This window comes from Carettochelys insculpta, chromosome 1, assembly GCF_033958435.1.
Source record: "Carettochelys insculpta isolate YL-2023 chromosome 1, ASM3395843v1, whole genome shotgun sequence".
Lineage (NCBI taxonomy): Eukaryota > Metazoa > Chordata > Testudines > Carettochelyidae > Carettochelys > Carettochelys insculpta.
In genome coordinates, this window is record NC_134137.1 from 12,359,142 (window position 1) to 12,377,963 (window position 18,822).

Consider the following 18,822-nt stretch of genomic DNA (forward strand, 5'->3'; position numbering starts at 1 on the left):
TGTGTTTCCTGTGGTCCTGTAGGAACCTGCGGTGTGTGCCTCAGTTTCCCTAGGCACAGCATTAGTGCATAATGGTGAGGGGAGTTCCAGTGTGATGTGTTCTTACACGTAGGCTAGGCCTTTGTAACCCAGGCAGCCAGGTGACACCTTTCTCCCCCACCCTCCAACAGGACACAGGTGGAAGGAGGGGCCTGGCTGGTTTGAATTGAAACTGGGCTCTTGAGTGGGGGAGTCTGGTCTGGCTGGAGAGGGCAGATGGAGAACCAGGGCCTGACTTGGGGACCCCCTCTGGGCCCCTCTCCCCAAAATGGATTGTACTGACGGCTTCTGGTTTCTGTGCTGACAAGTCTGTTCTACGCTGTGTCCCTGTCACCTAATAGACTGTTCTCCCTGTGAATGTGTCACATCTGAGTGTGGATGGGGTGTGGGGCCTGGAGACCTTCCCATGCTCGGTGATCGGTTGTTTGTTGACCCCTCTAGAAGCTAGCTAGTTGTGTATGGAGAGAGAGAGAGAGCTGATGCTTGGCAGGACAGTAATTCATCAGCAGCTATTCAGTATCAGTACTATCACACTCAGTGGATCTTTTTCTCACTGACTGAGGCCTCCTCCTCCTCCTTTAACAGTTCCACACAGGTGTGTGTAAGCCCCATTACACGCGCCCTGGGCTTAACATGGATCCTTTGGTGAACGATCCTTGCCAAATCCAACAGCAGGTTCATCTCGCTTCCTTCTTTGGTATATCAAGCTGGAAAAGAAAATCTGTGTATTTATTTAAAAAGCCTTATGTCAGCAAATCAAAATCTGTTGGCTGGTTTAGTGCGTATGCTCAATATGTCTCTAATAGCTGGCCAGGTGGAGGATAAGAACCTGCCAATTCTCCCAGCTGATGGAGTCATTCTGTTAGCTCAGTTATTGGAGGATTTGTTAGCCAAGCTCCTGGGTTCACACCCTGCTGATGGATCTATTCGTTCATATATTTGTGATTTGTTGCACAAGCAGCTGGTTGCCTTAGGACAGGGGGTCACATTCTGTGATGCAAATGGACCCCGAGATGGTTTGTTTATATGCCTGCCTGGCATGCTGGGTATTGAACATGGCAAGGGACCTACTTTTCTAGTGGAAAAATTAATCCACACTCTGTATTCACTGTTCGTGGTCTTCTCATGACAAGGTACACCCCTGCATGGCTGTCTGTTCCTGTCCTACAAATGGAAGGAGATGGTTCCCTTTCCCTGTCCTGGCTGTTGTAATCACCACATGGCCTAGTGGAGGAACACAAGCCTGAGGGTCAGATCTGCCCATTGTTGTAGTTCTGCTGAATACCTCCCCTTCCAGAAGAGGCTGTTAGATGTACTCCAGGTGTGTGATGATGGTCCACAAGGAAATTCACCGGTGCGTCACTTCCAGACCAGAGTTCCTTCTCATTTTTTCCACCTGTGGGCAGAATAAATTTTGTGACGTGCATCAAGACATGTGCACAGGTACACCACCAATAGAAACATAGGCTGCTGATTGTGCGCGCTCTGCTAATCAGCTGGGTGGCACCTGAATCTCCCCTGGGCGGCTGCCAAATGCTCACCTTACAGGGAACGCTATTCCAGACCCTTCTAGGTTAGCTGCGTTTATTACAGGGTGAAGTTGTTATTGGCTGCAAGTATCAGAGAGGTAGGTGTGTTAGTCTGTATCTTCGAGAACAATAGGAAGCCATGTGGCATCTTATAGACTAACAAGATATTTTGGAGCATAAGCTTTCGTGAGCAAAGACCCGATGCATCTGACGAAGTGGGTCGTTGCCCACGAAAGCTGATGCTCCAAAATATCTGTTAGTCTACAAGGTGCCACAAGACTTCTGGTGATTGGTTGGTTAGCACCATGTGTGAAGAAGGGTGAGTTGCCCTTTGGCCAGCAGTTGGAGTAAGGCTTTTCTGGCTTAATAAGTAAACTCTGTTCTACGCTTGGTCAACCTAGCTACCCCCTTGGGTGCTCTAGCTAGGCTGACCTAACCCCTGATGTAGATGTGACTACGTCAACAGACAAGTTCTTCCATCGACCTAGCTACCATCTCTTGGAGAGATGGAGTACCAACCCTGATGGAAAGACCCATTCTGGAGCTAGAGGAAACACTCCACAACTCCTTTCTACTCCTCATCTCAAAAAAGGTACGTTAGCGTTGGAAAAGGTTCAGAAAAGGGCAACTGAAATGATTAGGGGTTTGGAATGAGTCCTATATGAAGAGAGATTGAAGGGACTAGGACTTTTCAGTTTAGAAAAGAGGAGACTAAAGGGGGTTACCATAGGGGTATATAAAATTCTGAGTGTTGTGGAGAAAGCGAACAAGGAAAAATTATTTACTTTTAGATTCTAAAGGTTTGGCCCACTGTGCTGTTTTGGGTAAGGCCTAAGTACATATTGACCTGGGGATGTGGTTGGACCCGTTGGGACCTGGAAGAATCTGTGTGGATATGGTGAAATAGGCTTTCATGGCCTCTCACCTGAGTAGCAGGTGCTGGTTTGGGCATTAGGAACAGCTGGAGAATCTGTGGGTTTGCTTGTGTAGCTTCTGGCTGGCCAGTGGGGCTGGGAGAGGTACTTTTGTGGCTGTTTTGATTTGTCTCAGTGAGAAGGAAATCACAGCCTGGGCTGTAAGTGGCCCAGTTTTAAGCAATTTGCTTAAGACTGGTTCCCTCATCGGTACCCAACCCCACCGGTAATACTACATTGGTATGTTGAATTCTCGACCCAGACCTGGCACTTACTCTGTGTCGAGGTTCTTCTGTACCACGTGACTTTTCAAGTTAGTGCCCATTGTGACTGTGCTGTTTGTGGCACCCAAACAAATCGAGGAGAGACAGCTGCTGTGTCTGCATCGAGGGCTTCGGAGAGAGTAGATGGTTCCCCAGGAAGTCAAAAACTGTCCTGTTGGAAACAGTTTCCTCCTTTGAGATTGATTTCTAGGAATCATCCTATTTAAGTAAGGGGTTAGAGCCCTGCTCCAGATAGTCTTAAATGTCTCCACATTTCTCAGAAGAATAGTGCAACATAGTAATACTTTTGGGCACCACAGAACTTCCAGATCTTACCCTTTTCCTGTGTGTGTGAGACGAAGCTCCCGGCTCTGTGGGATGGATTAGCACCAGGCTGTGTTTACATTACTCAGTTCATAGTCACCCAGTGCCTTCAGTGTAAGGACATTTCCCTTTGGGGGTCTCTTCTGTGTGTTTAGGTCTCTTCTGGTTCTCAGAGCTCCTGGCCTGCTCACGGACTTCTTTCATCCAGGAGAGGAGAGACCAAAGATTGTAAATTCTGCTCTTTTTGCTTTAATTGGATGCAGCCCTGATGCGCACTCCACCTCACAAGGGGTGGTGAGGTCTCAGATGGGACTGCTGTGCTGTGATGAAATTCCTTGGGAGTCTGATTCTGAGTGATGCTGAAATTATCTCGTGCTTTCCTTCGTTCAGCTGGTACTTCTTTGGCATATCCTAACTCCACAGCCTGTGAACTTCTTATACGTTGCAAGAGACCAGTATTCCCAGAGCTTTGATTTTACTTGGTGGAATGTTATTAAATCGCTTTCTTTCATTATGCTACTTGTGAAGGAACATGTGGACTGTTTAAATACTCTCAGTTTTAATCCTTTTTGAAAGTCACAAGTTAAGTTGGTTCATATCGAGATTTTTGTTAACAAACGTGCATAGCGGTGACTTTTTCTATTAGGTGCATCAAAAAACGATGAAAAACTTGCTGGGTGTTCGTGATGCCGAAGTTTGGGACAGTGAAAGTCTGAGCAATTTTTGGATACTTAGTTAAGTGTTTGGTAATGTATGAAAGGAAGTTTTATAAAAGGGTGCAATCTGCAGTCTCTAGCGGGGGTGGGGCAGGAATATATAGGAAATCATTCTACAATCTGACAGCAGTCTTGGCCTTGCTTGTATTTGCTACTGGAGCTGTGCAAGATAAGGTGGTGAGTGTGAGCAAAACTCATGCTCAGGGGAGTGAGATATTGGCCAATGGGGGTAGCTGGGTCAGAACGTGCCCTCTTGCGATGCAGGAGGGTCCAGAGTTCTTGCCTTTCTCAGTAGCCATCACAGCAGGGTGAATTACAGCCATGGGAGAACCATAGTGTAAACCAGGATGGCAAATCTTGCCTAACACCTTGATCACATCTCATCAGCTGAGTGAATGTGGCAGCTCAGTTCTTTGCTTGCTCATGTTACCCTGATTGCCGTCCGTGGACTGAGTTACACTGGTGCAAGGGGAACATCATCCTCCATCAATGGTCCTGCTAATCTTTTCCATCCACAGGCAGCTTTCTTCCATCTGTGTGCAGACTGAATGTTTTATGTGCGCTGAGGTACGTGTGAACGAGCATCAACAGTAGAAACAAAAAACAGCTCTGGGCGCTCTGCTGATCGGCTGGGCAGCAACTGCACCTCTCTGGAGTGGCTGCCCAAGAGCCCAGCTTACAGGGAACGCTGGCCTCCCCCGGCCTAATTTCTTCATCAGAACCAGGTAGTTATATGGATAAGAGATGCTGAGGATGGGGTTGGAGATGCTATTAAGCACCAGCGTCAGGCAATGCAACCTGGCAGTTTCATTCCAGTCCCTGAGAAACGCCTCCATTAGTTCCCCGGTCGCAGAGCACAGAAAAGGATAAAAAAAAAGTTACCTACGGTTCCTTCCTTCTTCCCTTACAGGCGCTGCTTCTCGCAGCGTCAGAGACGTGCGACGGGGATCAAGCTTTGGTTTGAAATCGTTTAACTCCCTGCAGCTGTGGTTTAAAATGTTAGTGTGGTCTGCTCAGACCATCTGCCTTCTGATATGGTTGAGCTGCGTGTTCGGTTGGGATGCCTCCTGAACAGCTTGAGCAGGATCTGCTACGTGGGTGCATTAATTAATCTCTCTTGACTCTTAAGAGTAGAGTTTTGGGCCTGGCATCCTGGGCCAGAATTTCTGCCTTTGTAGCTGAGTGTGGCAGCTACCCCAGAGGGGGCTGCATTTCAGAGGTGCTACAAACCAGCTAGAACTGACCACCTCCCAGCAATTACAGAATGGGCTGTGGGTTAACTGGTTCTGTGTACACCATTCCCACACAGAGGGCTTTTCATGAGACATAAAGCAGTGTCTATAATACAAAGCAGGATTCTTCTTGCCTGGCATTGCAGCAACATGCTGGGCTGGCTAATGAATCTCATTCACCCTCAGTCACCTCATTAGCTAGCTGCTGTGCCGGAGACACTAATGAGTTTCCTGTCACTTTGACCTCATTCGCTGATGTCTCCTCTTCTCTGCATATGATCAGAAAATATAACTTCTCTTCTCCCGTGACATTTTACTTCTGGGCAATCTCATGTACTGACACAAACACGAAACTCTGCTGCCAGCTCACCAGTCCCCCTGTGTCAGGGCTGATCCCCACTCTGACACTCCAAGTGCAGAAAGTGGGGGTCCGAGAAACCCTTAAAAATACCTTGTCTTTATAGGCTCCACTTAAAAGAGCTCCCCAAAGTCACAGATTCCCTGACCCTGGAGCATGCTGCCACCACCAAGTGCAAAAACCTGCCTTAAAACCCGGGAAGAAACATTTAGATATCTCCCTGTGTGGTAACACCAAGTTTTACCTTTCTCTAGGAGACAGTTTGTAAACAAAGAGGACTAATTAAGGTGCAATCTGATAGCTGACCTTTTGCTCAGGGCATGCAAATACACAGACACTCTGCTCGGACACAGAAATCAAAGCATTGTCTTGAAAAATGTAATTTATTCAGAAGACAAAATATGAAAAAATATCAAGAATGTAAACAAGCTTACTTGGTTGCTGGGTACAATAAAAGGACCACAAAACTTCAAGGTTAGAGTACAGAGAATTACTTCCCTGGGATTCAGCTTGCAAATTACAGAGTACAGGGGAAAAATACATCAACCAGCCTAGAAATTCCCATACCAAACCCACAATAAAAATAACCTGATTGTGTATAACTAAATATTTCCTTTCTACTTGCATATCTATGTTCTGATTATGGTGTGGCAAGGAAATGTATTGGATTCATGAGCATATTGGTCTCTTCCTGCTCCAGTCGCAGAACAAAGACTCCTCAGTCTTTGAATTGTTTCCATTCAAAAAAAGGATCTCTCTTTCCCCATTATGTCTTCTGGCTGCTTTCCATGGAGAAACCCCTTTCTCTGGGTTTCACCCTTTACAGGCGTTCATTCATGACAGCCTGTCCGCTCCCTGCCCACCTCCTCCCACCCAAACTGAAATCTTGGCCTGTTTCTCTGCCAGCTCCTCGGGGCTGTAGAGCCATCAGCCCAATGTGGCTCAGCCAGAGCTCTGACTGTCCCTCTTATCCCCCACAGAACCTGCTTCCTGCTCCCCCTTTCTCAAGCCCTGTGGACACCGCCATCCTTCCTGTTATTCACACCTGTCCCTGGGCATCCTCCGCGACTTACGCCTTTCCCTGGGTCCTCCCTCCTGGTTCTGTCCCAAGCTGCAAGATGTAGATGTTCTGCAAACATTTCCAAGGCCTGGCCTCTTTCCTTGCTAGAACACTTACCAAGACCCTCGTCACTGCTGCACCTTACTTCTCAACCCGCCTTGACAAATACAACTGTGCCCGGCTCGGATCCGATCAGAGCCATCCATAGATTGTCTTCCCAGGCTGCTGCTTTGGGTGGATCACCCCCTCTTTGCTCCCTTCCCCTGGCTCCCCATTCTTGGTCCCATCCAGGCTTCTCCCAGTCACCCCCACCAACATTTCCTGTTATCTTTTACATCCCACCTGCAGAATAAATTTTGATGTGCACCAAACTATGTGCCAATGTGACCCACCAGTAGAAGCAGAAAACCGAGCTGTGGGCGCTCAGCTAATCAGCTGGACAGCATTCGAATCTCGCCTGAATGGCTGCACAAGCGCTCAGCTTACCAGGAACACTGACCCCCACCCTACCTCTCCTGTCCCTTTCACCAGGGATGGCCTAAGGATTTCTGGGGCCCTATCTGGTGCTATTAAACTGGTGCCAGTGATACAGGGAGATGAGGGCTTTGTAGAGAAGTGATTTTATAATCATCGGCAATACTACTGCTTAACCCTTGTACTCCGAGTGCAGCACCGGTCATCTACAAGAACACCAAGAAGTCCTGTGGCACCTTATAGACTAACAGACATTTTGGAGCATGAGCTTTCATGGGCAAAGACCCGCTTTGTCAGATGCATGAGTGGGGGGGTGGTTTCAGAGGGTATTTAAAGAGTGGGGTCCCAGTAAGAGGGAGGGCCAGAGCTGACAAGGTCTATTCAGTCAAGGTGGAAATGGCCTATTATCAGTAGTATGTATCAAAAGAGGAAAAAACAAGTCAGATCAGACAGGGAGGATGTGGCCAGTTGTCAGAGTCTAATGTGGAGATGTTAACGCCCAGGGCAGAGAAGCTGCTTTTGTAAGGGGCCAGCCACCCCCAGTCTCTGTTCAATCTTTGGTGAATGGAATCAAATTTGCAAACAAATTGCAGCTCAGAGATTTCTCTCTTCATTTAATTTGGACCCCCCCATGCATCTGACGCAGTGGGTCTTTGCCCACGAAAGCTGATGTTCCAAAATATCTGTGAGTCTATAAGGTGCCACAGGACTTCTTGTAGTTCTCAAACATACAGACTAACGTGGCGACCTCTCTGATCCAGGTCATCTACAAGTCTCTTTCATGTCACTCGACCTTGGGACAAAACTTCTAGCTGGCTCCAGGAGTATCCCAGTTGTTGTCCTTCAATCTCAGTAGACCTTCTCCATATTGTCCGAGGTCTTCCTCTTTTGCGTTCTTCATCAGCAACATGCTAATGAAGTATTTTTAAAGCACATTTTCAACTAAGCTCCTGTAGAACTAACACAGGACATTCAGAAACTGGCAGTATATCCCAGGGGGGAGCAACTGACAGCACCCTCCCGTCCAAACCTCTCTAACGTAATCCAAACTCATAGAAATTTTGGTTGTGTTCCTATGAAAACAAGCAAGCAAACAAAAAGCTTTTGGCTTATGTAAGAAAATGTCTGTAGAATGTAAAAACTTTATGAATCGGTGTATAAATGAGAATACGCTGACGTAAAAGCACTAACAGATTTCAATATTTCTAATGAGATGGACGAGCCTGAGGCCCAGCAGCTGATCAGGCTGCACCTCCCCTTATGAAATTTCATGCCATTCCAAGGGGTTCTGCCCCCCATTTTGCGTACCCCAGTTTTAATGCATCTCAACTGCCACATCAGCCTCCGGATGGGAATCACTAAAGTTAGGAAAACGTGGCGAAAACTTTAAAAATCTTCCCTAGAGCCCATGTCCCTGCATGTGGCAAGAGCAAATTTCACGTTGATAAAAATTTGCTGTTCAGTACTGTGTGCAGCAAGGCTGTAGGTTACATTTGCACGCAGGCAATTGAAGAGCAAGTGGAAAGCGTTAGACATAAACTGAATGAAAGGAAACAAAGACAAGGCTTAACCGGCAGGACCAGTGGCAATAGTGGAGAAACAATGCTCTTGGCTGGAGAATTTTATTAATTTCATTTTATTATAATGATTGATGGTAGTGATAGGGTTCAAACTTGCATAAAATTGTAAATGTACAAACAAAACATTGTGTTCGATTGATACCTGCATTGGTTGGGGTGAAGGTAACTAGGGTTCTGCATTCGTTTTAATTGTGGGAGAACACGGAATTTTATGTTGGGGGCTTTACTGGGGAATTCTCTTCTATTGCTTTTTATTGTCAGGGAACCTAGGATCCCTTGTGATCAGGCTCCTGGTATTTTAAGACCTCGGCCCATCCTGCAGATCGAATGTTTTATCGTTTCCTGGTATTCCTGCTCTGTCTGGTGGTATCCATTGGTTGTCTCGTAGGGCTTGGTTACACTTGAGTTTTTTTTGGCAAACAAAAAACCCCTTTTTTCTGATGTTAAAAAAAAAAAAAGAAAAGAAAAAGTGGAGTGTTCAGCTGCCATCCACGAAAAGTTGAGATAAGGGGGCTTTTCCCTTGAAATAATAACTCCAGCTCTCCCACCAACTTTTGTCAACCCCTGCCCCTTTAAAGGTAAAAAATGAATGCCTGTGAACAAAGCCCCTTGCACCATGCTCCAGGATTGGATCTCTGAGGTGCTGTGACAAAACAAATAAGATAATCAATAATAGGAGATTTGGGGAGCTTTGTCTGAACTGTGTGTCCAGGCCCATGCTAGCTGGGTAGACCCTTCAAGGAAGGAAGGTCTTTCTCTGGATTGGCTATACCTCAACAGATCCTTGTGATGAGGGCTTTCACCACCTTGTTGCAGCTGACCCTCTAACCGCTGTGAGGTCAGCTGAGGCAGAAGCTGGAGGTTCCGACAAGCTGCTAGATTTGTCCCAAAACAACGGAAGTGAAGCTTCTAAAGCTGCCCTTAGGGAGCTGAGTGAGTGGCTTGATTTTCTCAGGGAAGCTAACAGTTCACTGCTCCCGCTGACCTCGGTGGCCTTCACAGGGGCTGAGGCACTTGGAGGCTGTGGTGAGGCAGGAGAAAAAAGAACCTGGGTAGAATAGAATGACCTAGTCTGAAAACAAGCCCACTTCTGTCTCTACTGTCTCATGAAAATATTGATCGTAGTGTCTCCAGGTCTCAGTTTTCCCCTCTGTAAAATGGGGCAGCAATTGCCTGGAATTTCAGTGGGATGCTCTGTGGAACAACCAAAGGGAGAGTGGCAGGACGGGGCCTCTAGAGAAGAATTGTCTCTTCTGTCCTTGCTGCCGCGATGCCTATTTGCCTGCAGTGCAATGTTGCGATGGATCCTGGGAGGTGGGTTAGAGGCTTGGTCATCTTTCTGCAGGGGCAGGGCCACCTACTCTGATACCCTTCACATTCTCATGAGCTCTCTGGTTGTTTCCCTCCAGGCGTGGCCGCACCTCACTGCGTGGCAGAGAAATGAACTGAGGTGTTGCGAGACCTGTCTCCTCCGCTGGGCTCCCCGTCCCACAATGGAGGAAGGGGCGTCCCTGTCAGTGGCGGAATGGCTCAGAGCCCTTCACCTGGACCAGTACCTGGAGAACTTTGAGAGGGACGACCTATGGAAGGTGTCAGACTGCAGGAACCTGACGGACGAGGCGCTGACCCGCATGGAGATCTTGCTGCCGGGCCATCGCAAGCGCATCCTCTTTGGCCTCCAGAAGGCTTTTGCGGAGGCTCCGCCAGCCATGGAGAGGCCCGAGCCGGCAGCAAGGAGGCCGGTTCCCATGAGACGCAACATTTTCCGGGTCAGCGCGGAGGCTGTGGCCACCCGGGAGGAGCCAGAGCTGAAAGGTGACTCGGCCATGCCAGCCGCCAGGAAATCTCCTCTTCTGACAGAGACGGAGAACCCTGCTGGTCTCAGCCAGGTGCCCCCACCCATCCCTCCCAGGCTGGGGTGTCGCCCTCCGGTGAAATTCTCCTCAGCGTCACTTCCCATATCTGCCGAACTGTCTTCCCCTGTCCCCTGCAACCCCCAATCGCCTTCCTGTGACTTTGCCCCTCTGCTGCCCGCGCCTCTGCCAGCCAGAGACAAGCCGTCCCTGGGGCCAACGCTGCCTGAAGGGAAGGGCAAACCACCGCTGCCCCCTTTGCCGATGAAACGTCACCAGCTGGAGGCCAAGCCAGTCTCCCTAAAGGTGCCCCCCTTGCCAAGCCGACCGCCCCTGCTGCCCCCCAGGGCTGCGTCCCAGAAGACGGCCCCTAGGTAAGGCCCACGCTGCGATGGGGGAGTCGGGAGGCTGCTGTCTGTGGGGTTGGATATAGTCCGAGGGTGAGGGAGACGGGTCGGGCTGGGTCTGTGCTTGGAGAGAAACCTCCGGGGAAGGCCAGCACTGCTGGAACTGTTGCTGACGCCGCTCAGAGCTCCGGGCACCGCCCTGCCCATCTGTTGGATGAGCTGCAAAGCCCACTCTGGGACGCTGGGGGCAGCCGTGGTGTGAAGACGAGGAAGGGCCCGAGGACATGGCTAGGCCTTGTGGTTGTACTTGCGCCTCCCAAACCTGTTTATCATAGAATCATAGAATCCCAGGCCTGGAAGGGACCTCAGGAGGTCGTCTAGTCCAGCCCCCTGCTTCAAGCAGGATCAACCCCCACTAAGTCATCCCAGCCAGGACCTTGTGCAGCCGGGACTTAAAAACCTCGAGGGATGTGCTTGTACTTGCATCGCCCAAACCTGTTTCCATAGAGACGACACTTAGAGCCCTCAACCCAGACCACTGCGTCCCCCTGAGAAGGACCCTCATGTGGATACTGGGGATCACGTTGTTCAGGGAGCTTTGCAACCATTGTTCTACCTTGTGGCAACTGGCAGAGTGACTCCCATTGTAAAGGTGGGCGGGACGCTGGGCGCTCCAGCACAGACAGCAGAGGGCAGAGGGAACTCGCTTGCCAGGTGCAGCCAGAAAGAGGCGGTGTCCTGAGACGGGGCTGTGTTGGGGGCTGTCTCTCCATAATTGCATCATGAAGCTTTTGCTTAGCAGTGGTGAGGGTCCCCTGGGCAGCTGCTGGAGCCCAGCAGACTGACGCTGCTTGGAACGCTGCGTGGGAATGAATTGCTGTGGGGCGTGCTGTCCTGCTGGCCTTCACCCCATCACACGGTGCCTGAGCTGGCACCGGCAGGTGGCTTTAGGGGGATGATCGCCGCTCTGTGGCTGCAGAGAAGAGACCTGGATTCCTCAGAAGGGGGTTGAGTATCGGAGAAATGACTGGTTTCACTCAGGGGAGGTCCCACCCATTTTGCTGACGGTTGTGTTCTCCCCTCTGGTGACCGCCAAACAAAAATAAACCAACCATAGCTGGCCAATGAGCAGAGGAAAAAAAAAAAAAAGCATCCAGCTGGCTAATCAGAATAGAACAAAAGCAGTTGGCCAATCGGAGTGGAGCAAAAAAAAAAAAAAGTTTAAAAACCCAGCAGCTCAGCAATGTAGCAGCACACTGGAAGGGGTTGCCTGGGGGATTGCCCTGCTCACCAGCCTGCTACTAGACCTGGCCCTAGTTTCTCTTGTGAATGTGCGGCACTGTGTGTGTTGATTTCACTTCCTGCTGAAAGGGTGTCTTTCTATAAACGTTTTAACCTTTGTAGGACTCGTGCTGTGGAAACGTGACCTACGAGGAGAGGCTGAGGGATTTGGGCGTATTTAGTTTGCAGAAGAGAGGCGCTTTGTTAGCAGCCTTCAACTTCCTGAAAGCGGGGCGGGTCTAAAGACAATGGAGAGAGGCTGTTCTCAGTGGTGACAGATGACAGAACAAGGAGCAATGGTCTGAAGTTGCAGAGGGAGAGGTGTAGGTTGGATATTAAGAAAAACTTTCACCAGGAGAGTGATGAAGCACTGGAATGTGTTACCTAGGGAGATGGTGGAACCTCCATCCCTAGAGGTTTTTAAGTCCCGGCTTGACAAGGTCCTGGCTGGAATGACCTAGTGGGGGTTGATCCTGCTTGAAGCAGGGGGCTGGACTAGATGACTCCCTGAGGTCCCTTCCAGCCTTGGGATTCTATGATTGGAGCCGGAGACCAGGACTTCTCCGGGTTCTGTGCCTGGGTCTGCCCCACCGCAGCTGTAGGGGCTTGGGCAAGGGCCACGCTTTCCAGAAGTGGCCACAGATTTTTGTGTGCCGGGTGTCAGACCCCCACCGATGCTGTCCAGAGGTGCCAAGTCTGCTGCAGACAGTGAGAGCTCCAAGGACCCCAGATCAGGGGTCACTCTTGAAAATTTGGGCAATAATTTTTGTGTGTCAGTTCCTCTCCTCTCTCCCTTGGATAATAAACCTTCCCCATCATGCAGAGGGTGAGCAAGGGCTTTGCTTGTTGTTGTTATGTATTTGTGTCATCATTGTGCTGGTGTAACCCACACACATAGGGTGGGTCATTGGCTCATGGCTTAGGACCTGTTGTATTTGGTGCACACCCACCAAAGAGAGGGGTCCTGCCCCAGAGAGCTTCCAGTGGAAGTACAAGACAACTGACAGGGGCCACAAGGGAACGACAAGACAGTGCTGGTCAGCCTCACAGGCTGTGGTCTCTGCACAGACAGACAGGAGGGGCTATATAAAGCTCAAAGCATTGTCATTGTTGGTGGTTTATTAGACAGAGATGCAGCCTTGTGATCTGCACACAGACCTAGGAGGAAGGACTTCTCCGGAGGTGTGATCTTTCTAGGAACCTCGGCAGCTCCTGCAACAGAGCATCCGAGGCTGTTCTGGCACTGGCTCCCTCTGTTGCTTGGAGCAAGTTTTCTACGTGGGGTGCCTCAGTTTCTCTTCTCTGTAAGATGGGTAAAGATCCTTCCCTCCCTACTGCAGGATGATTGTGCAGTCCTTGAACATGGACCAGCACTGAAGATTGTTTTGTTCTAATGGCCTTTTTCCTTCCAGGGAGCTTTCCTGGGGTTTCAGGAAGGGGCACTCGGGAGAGAGGAAATGTTGCTGTCTGTGGATAAAAGGATAGCGTCTGACTAGCTCAGCGGTATAGGTTGGACCTCCCTGGTCCAGCACCATCAGGACCTGAGTGGTCCTGAATAAGGGAATTTGTTAGACTGGGGGAAGTCAGGCTTTCCTGGGGGCTGCCAGGCTGGGCTCCCTGCCATGGGGCTGCCAGCAGGGCTCCCTGTTTCATGCCTCTGGTGGAGCCCCCTGCCACCAGCTGTCTGACAAGGCTCTGCTCCCAGCCCACCAGATGGACTGACTCCACGCCACTCTGCCGGACCAGAGAGTCCTGGACCAGAGAGGTTCAATCTGTCTGTGTCTGACCGAAGACAGACCTAAGGTCGTATATGGTGCAATGCTGCCCTCTGGTGCTGAGTTCATGCAACTAACACCTAAGATCCAGGGGAGGAAACTGACACACGGGAAAAGGGAATGAGCATTCTGCAGACGTTTCCAGCCGACTGTTTCAGACATTGTAGAGAATTGGGAAGTCACCACAAATGGGGACTGCCAGCGAAATCCCTCCAGGAAGAGTAGCTGTGTGAACTCACTAACCTGCCTGAGGTGTATTCAGCTTCCCCCTTTAAATCAGCCTGAGAGAGGCCTTCCCTGTCTTATCTAGGTGGCTGTATGGTCCCTATCACCACAGCCTGGGAGCGCTGGACTCTCACTGCTGAACTTTACCCTCCCAGTATACACCACCCTGTGGGGAACTGAGGCACAGGGTAGATGAAGTTACATGGAGAGAGAAAACACACACACACACACACACACACACACACACACACACACTCAGCTTAGCATCAGCCTTTGTTAGCACTGTACTCTGCCTTTGTGAGAAAGCCATGAAAATATTGGACTTCAGATAAGAGGCTGACAACCCGAAGCCACTGAGAAACACTGCCCTAGACCCTGTTCCACCCACATCAGCCTGTGTCCCTGGGCCTCTGGTAACCTAGCCACAAACAACAATGAGACTGGCCCGGATTCCGCCTGACACAAATACATGGAGCTGCTGCCAGAGCTCCAACAGCAGCAAGCGCGCTGGGTTTGTAAGATTTCCTTGCTGCCTGTGAAATGTCACAGGGTGTATTTACTGAGTGCAGGGTGCCAGCCTGTACTGTGAGAACATGGCCACAACTATCCTTTCTGGCCCTGCAACCTGTGATATGGGGGGGCGGGAGAGGTAAGGGGGGGGCTCCGGCCCCCACCACACACTGCAGTCCCTCATTCCAGCCCCCATGCTGTGTCTGAGGCCCCATGCTCCAGGGGGAACAGGCAGGGCTCCGGCCCCATGGAGGGGGCTCCTGAGGTGAGATGGGGGCTCCATCCCCATACTGTGGTGTAGGCTCTGGCCTTGTGCTTCCCCCCACTCGTGTGCTGCATGTGGGAGGAGGGGCAGGGCCGGAGCCCCTGCCATGTGCCAGTCTAAATTGGCGCACAAGCCGAGAGTGTCACACATGGTGGGGGGTTGCCGACCCCCGGCATAGTCTTTGATTGCGTCTATCTACATGCACACCTGTAGGAATGCGTTACCGAGAGAGGAGGTGGAATCTCCATCCTCAGAGGTTTTTAAGTCCCGGCTTGACAAAGCCCTGGCTGGGATGATTTAGTTGGGGTTGATCCTGCTTTGGGCAGGGAGCTGGACTTGATGACCTCCTGAGGTCTCTTCCAGCCCTAGGATTCTCTGATTCTACGTCTGTCTATCTAGCTGTCTCCATGCACACCCACCCGTCACTGTCATGCCAGGACAGCTGCCACATAAATCAGTTTCAGTACCGACTCTGTGAAGTCGGAGAGAGGTCGCCGAGTTAGTCTGTATCTTCGAGAACAACAACAGATGCATCTGACGCAGTGGGTCTTTGCCCACGAAAGCTTCTGCTCCAAAATATGTGTTTAGTCTGCAAGGTGCCACGGGACTTCTTGTTTCTGTGAAGTCTGTGGTTCTTCTCTTGGTTTAGGAGGCTTTTGTTTTGATTTTTAGCTCTGATGGCGAGATGGCCGGCATGTGGCAGGCAGACAAGGACGTGGCAGAGAAGAAAGGCAGGTGGGAAGACGTGCAGGGCCAAATTGTGCCATCAGTTTCTCGCACGCTGCTCTCCACAGAAGGGAATGGGCACAGGGCATGTGCCTCTGAGAGTGGAAATGGGCCTTTGTGTTCAGAATGAGACAGAGCATGGGGCAGGCACTGGCAAAGAGGGGTTGTGGGGAGAAGCAGGCGACACTGGGGCAAGATTTGTTCTGTGTCTGTTTTGCGGGTTCCTCTAGGTTTTCCACCGTTGCCGTTATTTTAGCAAGTTGATGCAGATCTCGTCAGAGGGAGCAATAGGCCAGGGCATGAGTGTGGGTAGGGCTATAGTTAGTTTCAGGAACTGACCAGGACCTCGGTGTGCCAGACGCTGCACAAACCCATTTCCAAAAGGCAGCCCCTGCCCCATAACCCTCACAACTTTCGGGCAAGAGCCAACTGCTGGCTGCGGGCAGGCTGACGGGGGAGCACAAGGAACCAGTGTGATGGTAGGAAACATGATGTGATGAAACGTGGAAATATACATATCATATCCCATGGAACTGGAAGGGACCTCAAGAGGTCATTGAGTCCAGTCCCCTATTGTCGCAGCAGGACCTATCACCATCCCGCACAGATTTTTTTTTAATCTAACCTGCCCCAGAACCTTGAAAGGCCCCCTCAAGGACTGAGCTCAGGGAGGAAGAGAGGGATAGCTCAGTAATTAGCTCACTGGCCTTGTAAACCCAGGGGTGTGAGTTGGGGGGGATTCAGTGAGCTGGGGGCAGGTTAGATTTTAAAAAACAAAAACTAGTAGAAATGTAGCACTTCAAAGACTAACAAAATGATGTATTCCGTGATGAGCTTTCATGGGACAGACCCACTTCATCAGATCAGTTTCATATCCAATACAGACTGACATTTATAAGTACAGAGGACCAAAAAAAGAAAATAAAAAAATTGCAATAAAAACTCACAAATGAATTTTTTTCTTTTCTTTTCTTTTTTTTTTGTTCCTCTGTACCTATAGATGTCAGTCTGTATTGGAAATGAAACTGATCTGAAGAAGGGGGTCTGTCCCACGAAAGCTCATCACTGAATAAATCATTTTGTTAGTCTTTAAAGCGGTCCATTTCTGCTGCTTTGTTTTGCTGTAGGACAGACTAACATGGCCACCTCTCTGTTGCTGTCAGGGATGGGGACAGAGTTGTAAATGGCCTCTCAGGTTAGCAACAGCGTGCAGAGTCCAGCCTCCTAGTAGGGGGTCTGTTCACTAGACATAGTGCCCCAGAACTGTGTGGTGCAGCTGGAGGCTCTGTCTGGGAAATTGGACCCCTAGGGCTGGCCTACATGTGGTTGTTGGAGATGCTGCGAAGCTCTGAAATGCAGCATGGGGCTCCATGCCAGCGTGTTCCATGCAAAGTGCAAGCGGCCATGGGAACATTCTCTGGCGGGCAAGCGACCTAAACAATGGATTTCTGCAGAATCGAGGGTTTCGTTTATGACAAAAACGGCATTTATAACCCTCAGATCGGCTGGGACAGCAACGGACGGACCCAGTCTTCCCGCACCGTGGGCAGGCCGCTCCCTTGCCTCTGCTGCTTTCCTTAGGTGTCCCAAGCCGTGAATGAAACTAACCAGCCGCTCTCTGCTTTCCCAGCTGCTGGTCTCCCAGGGCCGTGAAAGCCATAGGACTTATGCCAGTTTTACCAGGCACCCTGTACCCAAAGAAAGAGCCTCCCAGGCAGGCGGTGAGGACAGTCCCTGCCCTTTCAGTTAGCCCCAAGAAGCGAGTCCCTGGGAAGCAGCGACTGTTAATTATGACCTCTGGATTTCCTGGTGCCCCCTCTGTCTGTCCTCCAGTTTGGCCTGGGACTCGTTGTGTCTCTGTACCATAGAATCACAGAATCACAGGGCTGGAAGGGACCTCATGAGGTCATCTAGTCCAGCCCCCTTCTTCAAACAGGATCAACACCCATTACGCCATCCCAGCCAGGACCTTGTCCAGCCGGGACTTAAAAACCTCAAGGGATGGAGAATCCACCACCTCTCTAGGCAACGCATTCCAGTGCTTCCAATGGGGGAGTAGTTTTTCCTAATATCTAACCTACACCTCTCCCTCTTCAACTTCAGCCCATTGCTCCTTGTTCTGCCATCTGACACCACTGAGAACAGTTTCTCACCCTCCTTTTCAGAGCTCCCCTTCAGGAAGTTGAAGGCTGCTATTAAATCACCCCTCAGTCTTCTCTTCTGTAAACTAAACAAGCCCAAATCCCTCAGCCTCTCCTCATAGGTCTTGTGCTCCAGCCCCTTAATCATTTTTGTTGCCCTTCGCTGAACCCGCTCCAGCAAATCCACATCCTTTTTATACTGGGGGGCTCAAAACTGGACACAGTATTCCAGATGTGGCCTCACCAGTGCCGAATAAAGAGGAATAACTGCTTCTCTAGATCTGCTCGAAATGCTCCTCCTAATGCACCCTCGTATGCTGTTAGCCTTCTTATACCCTTATGCCTTAGTATACCCTTGCAGTGCTGAACAAAGAACTCAGAGAGTTGGCCCTTGAAGTTCAGGGGTTTTTTAGTCATATAAAGCTGGCTTGGTTCTCCTTGTTGGCATCCATGGTAACCTCCCTTTGTGCCTGACCGTCGTGGTAACCAGCCAGCTGCTCAGCAGAGCGAGGCATGGGAGGTGGAACACTTGGGGGGTGAGTGAGAGGAGGAAGGATTAGCCCCAGTGAATGCTGGGTGGCTTTTTTTTTTCTCTCTCTCTTGCATTGGTGGGCCTGCTCTTTCAGGAAGTATTCTGCGACTCAGAGAGCAAGTCAGCCCCAGAAGGCGTGCAAGGCTGTGGGGTGTTTGTGTGCTGGAGGACTTTCTGGACAGCCGGTGCCTTGTGTGAAGTTTGCAGAGGGTGAGCGAGTGGGGGCAGGTTGTTTGCAGGCTCCAGACACAAGTATAAAAGCGCCTTGTATTGTGTTTTGCTGGCTGCATCCTGGAGACACGGAGGAGAACCTCACCGCTATCTTCCCAGGTGAGGGGTGGGGTTAGACTTCGGGATGATGAAATGCAGAGTTTGTAAAATTAGCTGCTGAGTGACTGGCTGGTGGGGGTAGAGGAGGCACAGTCTGAGTTTTAGAAAACGTTCTTTCCATTTCCTTATCTACGCAGTTGTTTCTCTCTCACTTTCTCTTCATCTTTCTGCCAGTGGATTGTTTTGCCGATCTTATCTACGCCTATTTTAAATTTTTAACAGCTCAATGGTAGCAAAAGCGTTGGGAAAAAGTAACTGTGAACACGTTAATCTACATAAGAACCTAAGAACAGCCCAACTGGCTCAGACCAATAGTCCATCCCGCCCAGTATCCTGCCTCTGATGGTG

The 18,822-nt window shown here is 50.1% G+C and overlaps 1 protein-coding gene across 8 annotated transcripts in view; it reads left to right on the top strand.

Moving 5' to 3' along the window:
• Positions 1-18,822, top strand: part of ARAP1 (ArfGAP with RhoGAP domain, ankyrin repeat and PH domain 1) — a 225,839-nt gene that overhangs the window by 84,503 nt on the left and 122,514 nt on the right. For 6 of the 8 annotated variants that reach the window (XM_075017667.1, XM_075017270.1, XM_075017578.1 and 3 more), the window contains one exon: positions 9,899-10,716. In XM_075017667.1, the coding sequence (XP_074873768.1) occupies positions 9,983-10,716 (734 nt within the window). In that variant the 5' untranslated portion in view covers positions 9,899-9,982. Of the gene's footprint in view, positions 1-9,898; positions 10,717-18,254; positions 18,475-18,822 lie in introns of those variants that run through there. The other 2 variants (XM_075017746.1, XM_075017833.1) reach the window with 2 other exon arrangements.